This window comes from Biomphalaria glabrata, chromosome 10 (genome assembly GCF_947242115.1).
Source record: "Biomphalaria glabrata chromosome 10, xgBioGlab47.1, whole genome shotgun sequence".
Classification (NCBI taxonomy): domain Eukaryota; kingdom Metazoa; phylum Mollusca; class Gastropoda; family Planorbidae; genus Biomphalaria; species Biomphalaria glabrata.
The window spans coordinates 40,856,620-40,870,474 of record NC_074720.1 but is presented as its reverse complement, the minus strand read 5'-3'; the positions used below and the strand labels follow the sequence as shown (position 1 = coordinate 40,870,474).

At 37.1% G+C, this 13,855-nt stretch overlaps 1 protein-coding gene across 1 annotated transcript in view; it reads right to left on the bottom strand.

The window, feature by feature from the left end:
- Positions 1-2,916: 2,916 nt before the first annotated feature.
- The window catches only part of LOC106054018 (myomodulin neuropeptides-like), a 123,031-nt gene continuing 112,092 nt past the window's right edge, over positions 2,917-13,855 (bottom strand). Inside the window, exon 2 of the mRNA XM_056043541.1 lies at positions 2,917-4,110. Within this exon, the coding sequence (XP_055899516.1) occupies positions 3,173-4,110 (938 nt within the window). The 3' untranslated portion in view covers positions 2,917-3,172. The remainder of the gene's footprint in view (positions 4,111-13,855) is intronic.

Here is a 13,855-nt window from a genome sequence, read left to right as displayed (position 1 = left end):
ACGCCACTGATTGTGCAGAATGCAGAACATTCGTGTGTTATTCTTGTCGTGTATGTTAATTCGAGACTTGAACTCTGCTAAGTCATTGGTTTTGCCATGTCTGATTCAGGCAGCTCGTTCCGTGCTCTATAGCACAAAAGAAAGACGAAGCAAATGTACATATTTTTTTCTAGCAGAAACTCGTCCCTGGCAACGATGTCGATAATGGTAGCGTTTTTTTTTCTTTTTTATCAACGAACAGAAGATCCGGGCGATTGAAATCTACCGTTTTGTCGGTCAGAATAGGCCTATCCCAGTACAGCAGATGTTCAGTAGTCACAGATAATAAAGATTATTATTATTATTATGTTAGAAACGAGTGAGTAGACATTCTCTGACACTGCCAGGGTCGAGTTTCGCTAAAGAGAAACAAAATTCATCGTAGTCCCTTTATCAGTTTCCACCGAGGAATTTTTAGGTGATGTGGCAGGTCTGCAGTAGTACCGCCCTCTGACAGGCAATTATTATTATTATTATTATCTTGAGACTTCATCATCATCATTATCAAACTCCATTAGAGTGAGGGCTTGAGAGGCTCAAATCCTCGCTTGCAAAAGCCCTGGGCAGAAACCCTGCTGTCTTGCGTAGTGCATAAATGTCGCCATACAGGTCGAGAATTTTGGGTTTCCCAGACCTGTCGAGAAGGAGATCAGCAAGTCTGGGGCAGTCAAACAGAATATGAGGCACGGTTTCCTCTTCTTCCCCGCAGCGGGGGCACCGTGAATCAAAATTTGGCCATAGCCGCGAGAAATATGAGCAAACAGGACAGTGGCCTGTCCTGCACTGTGCTATAATAGCTTGCTCAGGCCTGGACAGCCTCCACCACGGGGAAGTGCGGTCAGGGCGCCTCATGCGCTCCCAGACTCCACGGGCTTTTTGGGACTTGTCCCAGCACTCAAACCACTTTTCCATTTCTGTTTTTTTTTTCTTGAGACTTAAACGCTTTCACCTTATTATGATGCATATGCTCGTAGGGTGGGGAGATGGAGGGCTGATTGGGAAACTAGCTTGACATTATTTTGTTTTAGTTCTTTAGTTCTTTTAGATCAGAGAATCACGTGATAATCTTATGTTTGAAATGTAATATGCTCGTATAGTGGACGCCATATGCTTTATGTAGGCAGGGACAAGGCTGCAGACGTCTCCGCTGACAGATCTCTATGGAGACAGCTTACCGCCCAATGCGCCTTACGGCAAGGGTGATCTAAGTAAAAGTCAAGTTCCCCTTTCAGACCTGCGATCTGTTTGGGGCAGATGATGTCAAGGTCATCGGAAGCCAAGCTCTATACTGCTCAGCCACCTCGCCTCGAGTATCTAATTAACGTGAATTTTTTTTTTTTTTTTGTATAAGCGTCAAGCTTTTTTTTTGTTTCTATAGGTGTCGTTATATCCGTGTTTCTAGAGGTGTCGTTATATCCGTGTTTCTATAGGTGTCGTTATATCCGTGTTTCTATAGGTGTCGTTATATCCGTGTTTCTAGAGGTGTCGTTATATCCGTGTTTCTATAGGTGTCGTTATATCCGTGTTTCTATAGGTGTCGTTATATCCGTGTTTCTATAGGTGACGTCATACGTGTTTCTAAAGGTGACGTCATAATTGTCTCTATATGTGACATCATACGTGTTTCTGTAGATGACGTCATACGTGGTTCTGTAGGTGACGTCATACGTGTTTCTATAGGTTATATTAAATGTGTTTTGTATGTATGACGTCGTATGTACTTGTATGCTTGTCATCCTGGTCAGCAGCACAATCTGGCGTGATTCGTTCACGCTGTTGTGGCGGATCTGGTAACCCTTTTATGGTTTGTAGTAACTTTTGTACAACTAATAACAAATTCTCAAAGCATTAGCATTTAACTTTATTTGGACATTTTCATGTTGAGGGTCAATCACAGTGTCTCTTCGTTTCCACTTTGACTTTTAGGTTCCAGTTTACTCTATTTAGTAAAAATAAAGTAAAACATTAAAAGGAGAGGGAAAAATAGAGAGAAATGTGGTGGCGATATAATTACAGAAGTTAGAAACTGAAAAGAAGAGTGGGAGAGATTGTGAACAAAAAAAAACAACACAATGTCAAGGACGCCAAATTGGAAGATCACTGATGCCAACTCAAAATTATTTTGCGTTAAAAGTAAATTTGACTTGAAATTTGATTCCACAATGCTAAAAAGTGTACCAAAACTATTAATTGATTTTAAAAATGTATAGATTATCAATATTTCCCTATTCTGCACACCGGAGACACCCAAAAGCTTTTTATTTATGGATTAGCCTCCATTTATGAAAATTACCCATACACATTCAGCAACAACACCACCACCCCCTTTCCCCCCAAAAAAGATAAACAAAAATGTAAAAAGTGAACGTATAAAATTAAATGAATAACGAAACAAAGTTTATCTTGTATTTTATCATGTCACAGTTCAAACTCTTTATTGCTTGTCAGTTTGTTTAGAGCAGTGCGAGCAGAAGTGAAAACAAAAAAAGTTTGTGGATCTTGAGATCACGTGACCACAAGTACAACGACGTGAAGTCCAAAATATATTACATATTTTCTTGGTTTGTTTTATGTAGCATTTAGTGTACCTTGGACTGATACATTGTTAGTATTTGTTTAACATGTATTAATATTGAGCCACTTTCTGTTAGAACTCGTGCTTCTCATAGAGAAATCCTGTCGTACACATAGGTCTAAAACATGTCCATTAAATCTCGCTCTATTTCCCTCTCGTTTTTTTTAACGGAAATTTCCGTTTACAGAAAGGACGGAAATACAGTCTACTTTCATTTTAATTACGATTATTTTTGTAGAATTATTCTTTATCACATTTGAGTGTGAATATTTATAGATTTTAAACATATATTTAACTCGCAATTGTTCACATAATAAATATTTTTAATTTTTAATGTAATCTATCATTATATATCACAAAAAAGAGAAAAAAAAAGAGTTATTGACCTTAAATTTACATAATGCAAATTGTCCTAAAACAAAGTGGGTCGAATTCTTCCTTTGTTATAAAGTTGCAGAGATATGACTTGAAGACGCTCAAAGAAAGTTGAAAAGGAAAAAACAAACAAGGAACTTGAAATGAGATTTTAAAACATATTTATATTTTAAAATAATTGTATTAATGGGCGGACCGCTTTCCTAATCTCAACATTTTCATGGATCTTTTCTCGTCCTCAGCAGCATCTGTCAAATCAGCTGGGCGTTTTCCGAGACGCAGCATATTCATTGGGCGTTTTCCAAGACGCAGCATATTCATTGGGCGTTTTCCTAGGCGTAGCATGCTCATTGGGCGTTTTCCAAGACGGAGCATGTTCATTGGGCGTTTTCCGAGACGCAGCATATTCATTGGGCGTTTTCCTAGACGCAGCATATTCATTGGACGTTTTCCAAGACGAAGCATATTCATTGGGCGTTTTCCGAGACGAAGCATATTCATTGGACGCTTGCCAAGACGAAGCATTTTGAGTGACCTTTTGTCCATTTCATCATCGAATTCCTCGTCGAAACTGGCGTCTCCTCTTTTGCCTAGCCTTAACATTTTGAGTTGCCTTTTATCGTTGGTGAAAATATCATCATCAGTAGCGCTTCTACCCAGTCTGAGCATTTTCATCGACCGCTTTTCCAATTCATCGAAATTGTCAGCATCTTCCCCGCCTTCGCTTGGCTCTAGCTCTTCGGAGCCGTCAGGGAAGACATAAAAGTAGGAATCGTCCACAAGCCGAGGCTCGTGTTCCACAAACTCTTCAACGTTCGAGGAGTTTTCCAAGACCTCGTGGTGAGGGTTTTCCGTTGGGCTCTGTGCGGATCGTCTAACGCGTGGGTGCTGAGCAGGCACTTCAAGTTCTTCTACCTCCTCGGGGTCTTCCCCTTCCGAGCCGGCGCCCAGTTCTTCACTCTCTCGCATCTGGTACAACAGTTCGGCTAGATTGTCAATGTCCGCACTGTCTCGTTTGCCCAGCCGCAACATTGCCAGACCCCTTTTTAATCTAGGGTGGTCAGCCGCGTCATTCGTCTGATCACTGTGGACGCTTTGTACTTTGGCTTCCTCTGATTGACCTGTAAATAGGGAAAAAAAATTATATTAGTAATAATAATAATAATAGTATTATTTATAGAGCGCTGTTAACAAACAAAATGTAGGCTCAATGTGCTGTGATAACATTACAATCATAAACACGAAGGCTAAAATGACAAACTAATCTAAAAAATCATAATCCAGTATTTTTGCTTTGAGTTATGTTAGAAATACAGGTTCTAGCATATTGCGGTTCCCTGGAGGGTACACGTTGAGGGAAGGGAGAGGGGCGTATTGTCATCTTTACGTTTAATGCGTATTCCGAATCGTGGAGGCCTAAATGCCAGAGCCAACTGCACCCCTAATCACTGTTTGTTGTAAGAAATATCTTATTCAATTTCTGAAAACCATTTAAATAAACAAAAGTTGTATAGATATAACACATTAATTTTAAGTTTGCTGTATTAATATATATTTTTTAAGATTATCAGACTGGTAGAAATGCATATTACCGAGTGCGTCTTTAATAAGTGATTTTTTTTTAAATAACTTGATGCAGTAAGTCAGGCTGTATTGCTTTCAAGAACCCAGTATTAGGATTAATGCATGACTATCTCTAATGATCAACATCTTTATTTGAAATGAAATTACTTATGTAAAACAGAAGAAACTAAGTGACATTCTATCTCTGTCGGGTCTCAAGTTCATATTAAAATTATTCTGTTTTAATCAAATTTAGATTTTCCTTTCATTTCAGTCCTTCGTAATGGTTGCACGAAGATAGTCACATAACCGTTTTGCTAAAAATGGGCAATAAGTTTACTCGGTGTCTGCTTCACAGGAAGATTAATTTTACTTACACGTATCATCATCAGTGGCGTATCTAGGGTGGAGGGAGGGGGGGGGGAGAATTTGAAAATCCCCTCGGGCAGCCACTTGAGGGGGGCCCCAAGTGAGTGTTTTTTTTACATTAAACATTACGCAAAATAAAGGGGCACCCAAAGAGATCAAGCTTCCGGGCCCCCAAACGATTGAAAATTCCTAGCCACGCCAGTGAGCCTCATTAACCCCAAACTGACTATAAAAGTTTTTGTTAGAACTAGAAGGACATACATGAATAAATTCACAAAACCCAAGGACATTAATGGGTTGTTGTTTTTTAAGTTTTTTTAAAGAATTTCAAACTCACTGACCTATATTTTACTCAAACTGTTTAAAATCCCTTTTCTGTATTGAAATGTAAAATATTGACGTTGTTTTAAAAACATTCGCCTGGCCTAGAAATCTGGCCACTTGTAGTCGCCAGAAGTATTTGCATCACATTCGGATAATATTTAGAAAGTGAAAGCTCAACAGATGGGAGACGCTTTCAGATCAATCTTATTTAGATGCCGCAGAGGTCGATGGAAAATGATGTGAAATAGCCGTACCTGTCACTAGATAACTAGATCTAAGTATTCTTCCGAGTGTCTTAACCCCCAGGCACTGCGAGTTACAGAAATCTTGAGTTTCAAATGCAATTATAAAACAAGTAAACATTATTTTGTACTTTTAACCTTTTTTTTTTACGCCAACTAAACTGTTTGAGTTCGTGTGCTTCGAAAAATATGTGCAATTGGCAGTCACTTTAATTTAAACTCGCCCCGAATAGATCTTTCTTTTCTGTGTATAGAATTTTTTTAAAAAGCTAGACTGGAAGGGAAAGGGGCAGATAAGTATCGAGGTTAAGGAAAAGTGTCAGACGTCATGCTTTTGACCTCGAAGGGTCAGCTATTAGAGATGGTTTAAAGTTAAAGTTCAACATTTGAAACGTTAAACAAGGATACCATTCTTAAGCTTACTACTTGAAACATAAATATCATTTGAGTTATTTCCCCTCACGTCCAAATATCTGCTTAAAAAAAAAAAAAATCACATTCGTACATTTGCCTCACTAGCTGAGTATATTAATAACAACACCATATCTTTTGTTTGAAAAACTGTATATCTATTTTTTTTTAAAGTTACAGACATACTCGTGGGCGGCCCCAGCGGGCCCGTCTTACTCTCCTTCGCTACTAACAGACATAGAAACGATTTCCGCATAGACGTCTGCGTGGTGCAGAAGTTAAAACAAGTTTGATTATTTCCCTTTGTCCGTGGCATACCGCGTTATGGAGTGTGAGTGTTGGTTTCTATTGGCTGATGTATTCCTATGCAACGTTTGTTATTGGTATGATACAAACGAATTTATAATTTATAACCAGCAAAATATTTTTTTAAATTTTTTTTTTAAAAAAAGCTTATTTAACGGAAAAAAAAACAAAAAAAATAAATGACATATATCTCAATACTGCAGGAATAAGCAACCTTTTATAGAAAAAAAATGTTCTTTATTACCACTAATTGATTTAACAATTAGTTTTGTTTTTTTTTTAATTCGAGTATAGGATTACTGAGACTTTGAATAAGTAGGTACAATTTCAAATTGATCCGAGAATGAGAAAAATTGGAGTGGGAAAATCTTGAACAAAACATCTCTTTATAAGTAGTATTTCTTTTCTTTTTTTATACTAAGCAAAAAAAAAAAAGCAATTATTATTAAACTAATCAGTTTTTATTGATCTACGTTTTGTTAGGTACAACAAATAATTTTGTAAAGTATCAACTGGATCCAAAAATGGGTTCGGGAGAAATAACCAAACAGACGAAGTGAATTGATATAAAAAATTATCGCTTCCAGAAGACAAAAAGTAGCACATACTTTTGCCGCATCTACAAAAATTGATAGTCATATTTTAAATTACGTTTTTTAAAATCTAGAAGTGATAAACGGACTGAAAGACGGACAGACAGAAAGCATAAAACCAAATAACGCTTTTTTCCTTGGAAGGCCTCTAAAATTTTTAACAAATAAAAAAAAAATTTAATAACTTGTTATCATGACTTTCTAAGAGTCTTACAATTGATTTAGAAGCAATTATTTTGGAATTTATTTTAATGATCTGAGATTTAAATTCTGATTGGCTAATGGAGTCGTTCTATGAGACGAGAAAATACACCAGCTGTGTGTGTGTGTGTACACGTGTGTGCGTGTGTACGTGTGAGAGAGCGTGTACACGTCTGCTGATTTTTTAAATTCGTGTATTTTGTACATTTTGAAATTGATATAACAAAAAAAAGAGGTCAAGGGTCAAGGCTAAAACATGTCTCTGCATAGAAGGCGTAAAGTGTCAAATTTTGGCGGGAACTTTATACGTTGTTTTTTTTTTTAATTTATTTTTGGATCTATCCATTTGCTCTCTTGTCCACGACAATTACGGCTTGTCGCAAGTGAGAATACTTGATACGGGAGGTTTGAATAAAAAAAAAAAAGAAGTTCCGCCTCGGCATTAGACAAAATGAAAATCATTTGGAACAAATGCTGAAGGAGAAAATAACACAGTGGGTTTATTTTTTTGTGGGTGTAATAATCGTGTTTTTGTGTGAGTGATGAGGTTTAGGACTGCCCCGTGCTCATGACAAAAAAATAATAAAATTAAACAATTTGTTTAATCAGTCAAAATCCTCTTTAAAGATAATGATAGAATTACATTAATTAACCCCCAAAATCAACATTTTTTATTTTAAAAATCTGGCTACCGGTTGTTAACGTTTTTTTTTAAAAATATTTAATTAATTCTATTCATTCCCACAATCCTAATTTCTTAAATTCCCACCAATTGGAAATGGACCGTCATCATTTTCTAGATTTTTAACAAGGTTTGACCTACTTTTTATTTGTGTCATCACATATCTAATCTTATAAATCACAGACGTTGCTTCAAAAAAAGAGGATAATTACGTCCTACGTATTTCATTAGTTAATCTAGACATGCATGTTAATCAGCGACTTAACTCTGCTAAGTCATTGGCTTTCCTGGCTGATTCAGGCAACCCGTTCCCACAAAGATTTCGCTTAGTTTAGAATAACGTTAAGTATTTTATTGTCATTATGTAAGACATGTGATGGTCACTTTAGAAAGACATTGTTATAAAAAAATCTAAAGTCTTTTTGGATTTCAATTCTAACTGAATGTATTTTATATGGAAGTTATAGCTAACCCTTTTTCTTTTTCTCACTCTCTCCTCTCTCTCTCTATCTCTCTATTTCTCACACTTTCTTTATCTCTCTCTCTCTCTCTCTCTCTATTTCTCTCTTTCTCACTCTTTCTCTCTCTCTATTTCTCTCTTTCTCACTCTTTCTCTCTCTCTCTCTTTCTCTCTTTCTCACTCTTTCTCTCTCTCTCTCTTTCTCTTTTTCTCACTCTCTCTCTATTTCTCTCTTTCTCTTTCTCTCTCTCTCTATTTCTCTCTTTCTCACTCTTTCTCTCTCTATCTTTCTCTTTTTCTCACTCTCTCTCTCTATTTCTCTCTTTCTCACTCTTTCTCTCTCTCTCTATTTCTCTCTTTCTCACTCTTTCTCTCTCTCTCTCTCTCTCTATTTTTCTCTTTCTCACTCTCTCTATTTCTCTTTTTGTCACTCTTTTTCTCCCTCTCTCTCTCTCTATTTCTCTCTCTTTCTCTCTCTCTCTTTCTCTCTTTCTTTCTCTTTCCTCCCCCCTTCATTTTTTTCTCTCTTACTCTTTCCTTCACTCTATGTTTCTCTCTACCTATCTCTTTATTTTTCTTAGACTATTTTTGTGTTCATATTCAAGTGTACATTTATTTGTCTAATCTTGATTTTTCCATGAATTCTAACACACACACACACACACACACACAAACATACACACACACACACATATATATATATATATCAGACAGACAGACAGACTGACTCACTGACAGTAGCGCAGACATATAGATAGATAGATAGATAGATAGATAGATAGATAGATAGATAGATAGATAGATAGATAGATAGATAGATAGATAGATAGATAGATAGATAGATAGATAGATAGATAGATAGATAGATAGATAGATAGATAGATAGATAGATAGATAGATAGATAGATAGATAGATAGATAGATAGATAGATAGATAGATAGATAGATAGACAGACAGACAGACAGACAGACAGACAGACAGACAGACAGACAGACAGACAGACAGACAGACAGACAGACAGACAGACAGACAGATAGATAGATAGATAGATAGATAGACAGACAGACCGACGGACAGACAGACAGACCGACGGACAGACAGACAGACCGACGGACAGACAGACAGACAGGCGGGTGAAGGGATCTGGATGGATGGATAAGTCAAACTTAATACAACAAAGACATCTACCATAGTCACAGTGGCTTTATACCAAAATGTTTTTTGGAGACAAAGCCACACACACACACAAACACTAATAAAAAAAAAAAAAGATGCTAGATGCACTTACAAATGCAAATATGAACAAAATCTCCATTCCCAAAATGTGATTTTATAACTTTAAGAAATAAACTTTTTTTCTTTCTTTACGTAGATCTCTCGACTCTCAGAAGCACACAAACTATTACATTCGTAGGCCTACGTATGGCATGCATACTCTCAACCCCAACCATTGTCACTACTTCCTACCTCGTTCTTATCTCAAAACTCGCATAATCTCGCTAGGTTAATGAGAACAAAACGTCTGCTAGAGTTTTGTTACAAACACATTATGAGAAAGTGTTGAGTTACTGAATATGAATGAATGGGATTCTGGGGGGAAAGGTTAAAGGCCAAGGTTTTAAGACGGATTGGTATCACGTGTCAGGCGGAGAAATTAAGAGGCATAAAAACACTGGCTGGAAAATTGGAAGTGATGTCACTACTCAAATGTCACTTGTCATTCTTCGGCTCGTTCATGGAAAAGTAAAAACTTGTTTTTATGAAACAAAACAAATTATATAACACTAGACAGCATGGTAACAGCTGTTCTCATGCTATTGTATTATGAGTAGTTTTTCTTCTATTTTAAACGATTTTAGTCGCCAAAAAAGTGTGTGTTTTTTTATTTGCATATATTATCATCATCATCATCAAACTCCATTTGAGTGAGGGCTTGAGAGGCTCAAATCTTCTCTTGCAAAAGCCCTGGACAGGAACCCTGCTGTCTTGCGTAGTGCATAAATGTCGCCATTCAGGTCGAGAATTTTTGGCTTCCCAGACCTGTCGAGATGGAGATCAGCAAGTCTGGGGCAGTCAAACAGAATATGAGGTATGGTTTCCTCTTCTTCCCCGCAGCGGGGGCACCGTGAATCGAAATTTGGCCATAGCCGTGAGAAATATGAGCCAACAGGGAAGCGGCCTGTCCTGCACTTTGCTATAATAGCTTGCTAAGGCCTGGACAGCCTCCACCACGGGGAAATGCGGTGAGGGCGCCTCATGCGCTCCCAGAGTCCACAGGCTTTTCGGGACTTGTCCCAGCACTCAAACCACTTTTCCATTTCTGTTTTTTTGTATTATAGCCAGGGCTTGATGAAAGCTTACAGCCTGATCAGTGGGTGGAATTTGCCCACCTGGTGGGCCAAGGAGTCTGCAATAGTGTTGCCAGCTACACCTATGTGACTCGGTACCCACTGCATTATTACAGGGGTGCCATAGCGTTGTTTTATGTTGTATTTGCATATATTAAGGAAATGTGTTTTTCTCTTATTAGTACATAATTTCATAAATTTTAGATCCTCGGATCTAATGTATGGACTGACTATTGAACATGCTGAACGGAATTTTTTTCGCTTTTTTGTTGTTCTAATTTTGAAGCTTTTCTCCATTTGAATACAGTGCTTCCTTGACTTTCGAAGTTTTGACTTTCAGAGAAGAGTTATAGCTCGTGTTTTCAAAAATAGTAATGGAAAAAATACACCGCAGTTTTTTGTTTCAACACCTGGAATTTCCCGCGCCCACCGGATTTTTTTTATTTTTAAATAAATATTGCATTTAAAAAATTATAAAAAATTGCATTTAAAAATCATAACTTTTAAAAAAATACTACAAATATTAACCCTAACACTAAAATGTTGTATGACAGACTATAGTAGCAGTATACTGTACGTACCGGTTCCTTTTTAACTCTTTGCAATTCGATAAACATTGCAGTACTGTAACTGACTGAACATTGAGGGAGTGTTTTAAAAGAAAACAGCATGTTAGAGTTAATGAAGGAATGGGGAATTGGGCTATAAAGTGGTAGATAATGTCCTGCTGTTCATATCGAAAAATTGTGTACGTATATGAAATTAAATGCCTCGTCTTCTATTTGCGGAAATATAAAGTTTGTGGACGGACTTCGAACGTATTCCGTCCGCGAATGTCAAGGGAACACTGTAAGGGAACACTGTAAGGGAACGCTGTAAAGCATTTTATTTCGATTTTTTAAAAATAATTGATGGTGTCTTTTATAATGACTCAGTTTATTTTAGAACACATCTGATTTATACACATGTGATTTATACACATGTGATTTATACACATGTGATTTATACACATCTTATTTATACACAACTGATTTATACACATCTGATTTATACACATCTTATTTATACACATCTTATTTATACACATCTGATTTATACACATCTGATTTATACACATCTGATTTAATACACATCTGATTTATACACTGCTCTGTTTCTACAGATAAATAAATGAACGTAGGCTTCTAACGGCAAGAATGACTTTATGGAGACTTCATTGTTAGTAAGAGTAGACATTAAAGCTCCCATTTGATAATGTCAGGTACTTTCAAGGGGTTGTCCAAAAAAAAACAAAACAATGACGCAATATGTCCAATACAGATTGGCGATCATGTAGTTGCGCAATTTAAAAACTGGTAGAAACTGGACGAAAGGATATGAAGCTATCCCACGTCTGCGACCAAGTGTCAATAAGAATGTTATGGGTTTAGCACAACGATCTTTCTTTGATATAGATGCCAAGTGCCAAAAAGAGCCGGGTACTACTAATGCACTATTTCATTTAAAAAACAACAACTGTAAGTCTAAGCTCTCATTAAGATTAAAACTTGAGACCATAGGTAAATCGGTTTTAGGGTTAACTGCTAGACCACCACATCATGGGTTAATATTCTTGAGTGTTGCCAACTTTTTTTTTTCATCCACTGAAATGAATTATCTGAGGCGACATTATGTACCGTGGGCAGAAGTACTGAAGGGCCGCAAAGCATAGCATCACGGCCCAGTAGTTTGGGCGTCACTGATATCAATCATCGAGTTTTTAACTTCAGAAAATGTAAGCTTTAGGAAGAAATACCACCGGGCTATTAAAGAATAATAATTCTTAATGTTTGTCTACTAGGTTGAATGAGTCGACTTTGTATTGGAGAAGTTATTTTATCTTAGTGTTATAAGCAAAATATAAAAATACATTTTATTTACTAAACATAGCTTATTTGTCTTCCTCGTCTTTTATTTCCTGGTACTGTTCCATGAAGGAAGGTCTTTGCAAGCCCGAAATACCTTGTAATATGTCATAGAGTTTTAGTTTTCGTTTTGTGTTTACAATAGTTAGTAGGTCATCGTGGGGTCCAATCGGTGTAGAAACCTTCTCTAATCTCTTCGTTTGTGATGCGGTCTTTAAAGTCTTGAAAGACTAAATATTAAGAACCTCTAATTGTCTACAAAGACATCTGTTTGAGAATCTTCGAATGGAGGAAGAGGTGGGTAAGTGTGGACAACAGTTCGACACGTATTGACATGGGAAGGGGGTCACGTCGGATTGAAATCATTTGCCGAGGGCAGCAGAGATCAACGAGTTAGTGGTAGTGGGGGGGAAAACATTTCCTCGTTTCCCCTCCCCGCCTTGCTGGCGTCGAATGACATAACAGGGCGCCCCCAGGGGGACAAGTGTCACTCTGTTCAAATGCCAGGGCGAGCAGATCTTGACGGAGAAAGTGGTGGACACTGGGTCCGATTTGTGGACACTGTCCGAAGTTGTCCAGTTAATAGAATGAGACGAGGGCTACAAGAAGGTAGACTCAGACAGCATTCACCCCGGGTAGAATGGGGAATACTTACTCAGTGAGAATCGAATGTTTGAAATTCTCTTCACATTGAAATGGATCGATACTCAACTAAATTGCACGCCACCTAGAAACAGAGTTAATCCCCTTACATTTACTAATATAATATATACATTCCGACGTACTGACTGACCGAGTCCTGTAGTCCAGATTGCAGACAAAAAGTTTTTTTTCCTCTTTTCTTTTTTTTGTTTTTTTAATTTGCTTTTTTTAAACTGCTATGCAACTTTTGCCAGTTCTTGTGCATACCACGACGGTGAAATCTTATCTTATAAAGTACAGACGTTACTTTAAAAAAGATGATGATTACGTCCTACGCGTCATGCATCTAGTCATGCATATTAACAAATGACCTAAATTCATTGATTTTCCTGGCTAGTTCAGACAACCCATTCCATGCTCTAATAGCACTAGGGAAGAAGGAGCACTTGTACAAATTTGTCCTAGAATATGGAACGAGGAATGGGCCTTTATCTTTGTATCTTTGAGCATATACTGATTTGACATTCAAGAAAAAACTTAGTTTGTCTGTCTGTCTGTCTGGGTAGAATCTTTTACTCTTTTTCTCTCTCACTATCCATTTTTGGATCAAGTTGAAAATGTGGATATGAAACTTCATTATGACAGCGCTCTCTTCACTCAATGTAAGCTTTAAAAAAATATATTTTGTATGTTTCGCTTATTTTGAATAATATATCCGTAATCTATGTTCAAACCCATTCCCCGGGACTGTTATCTTCTGGAGTCCAGTAAGAGGTTTAAAATAGGATATTAAAATCTTCTTCTTTCTTAGTGACAAAGC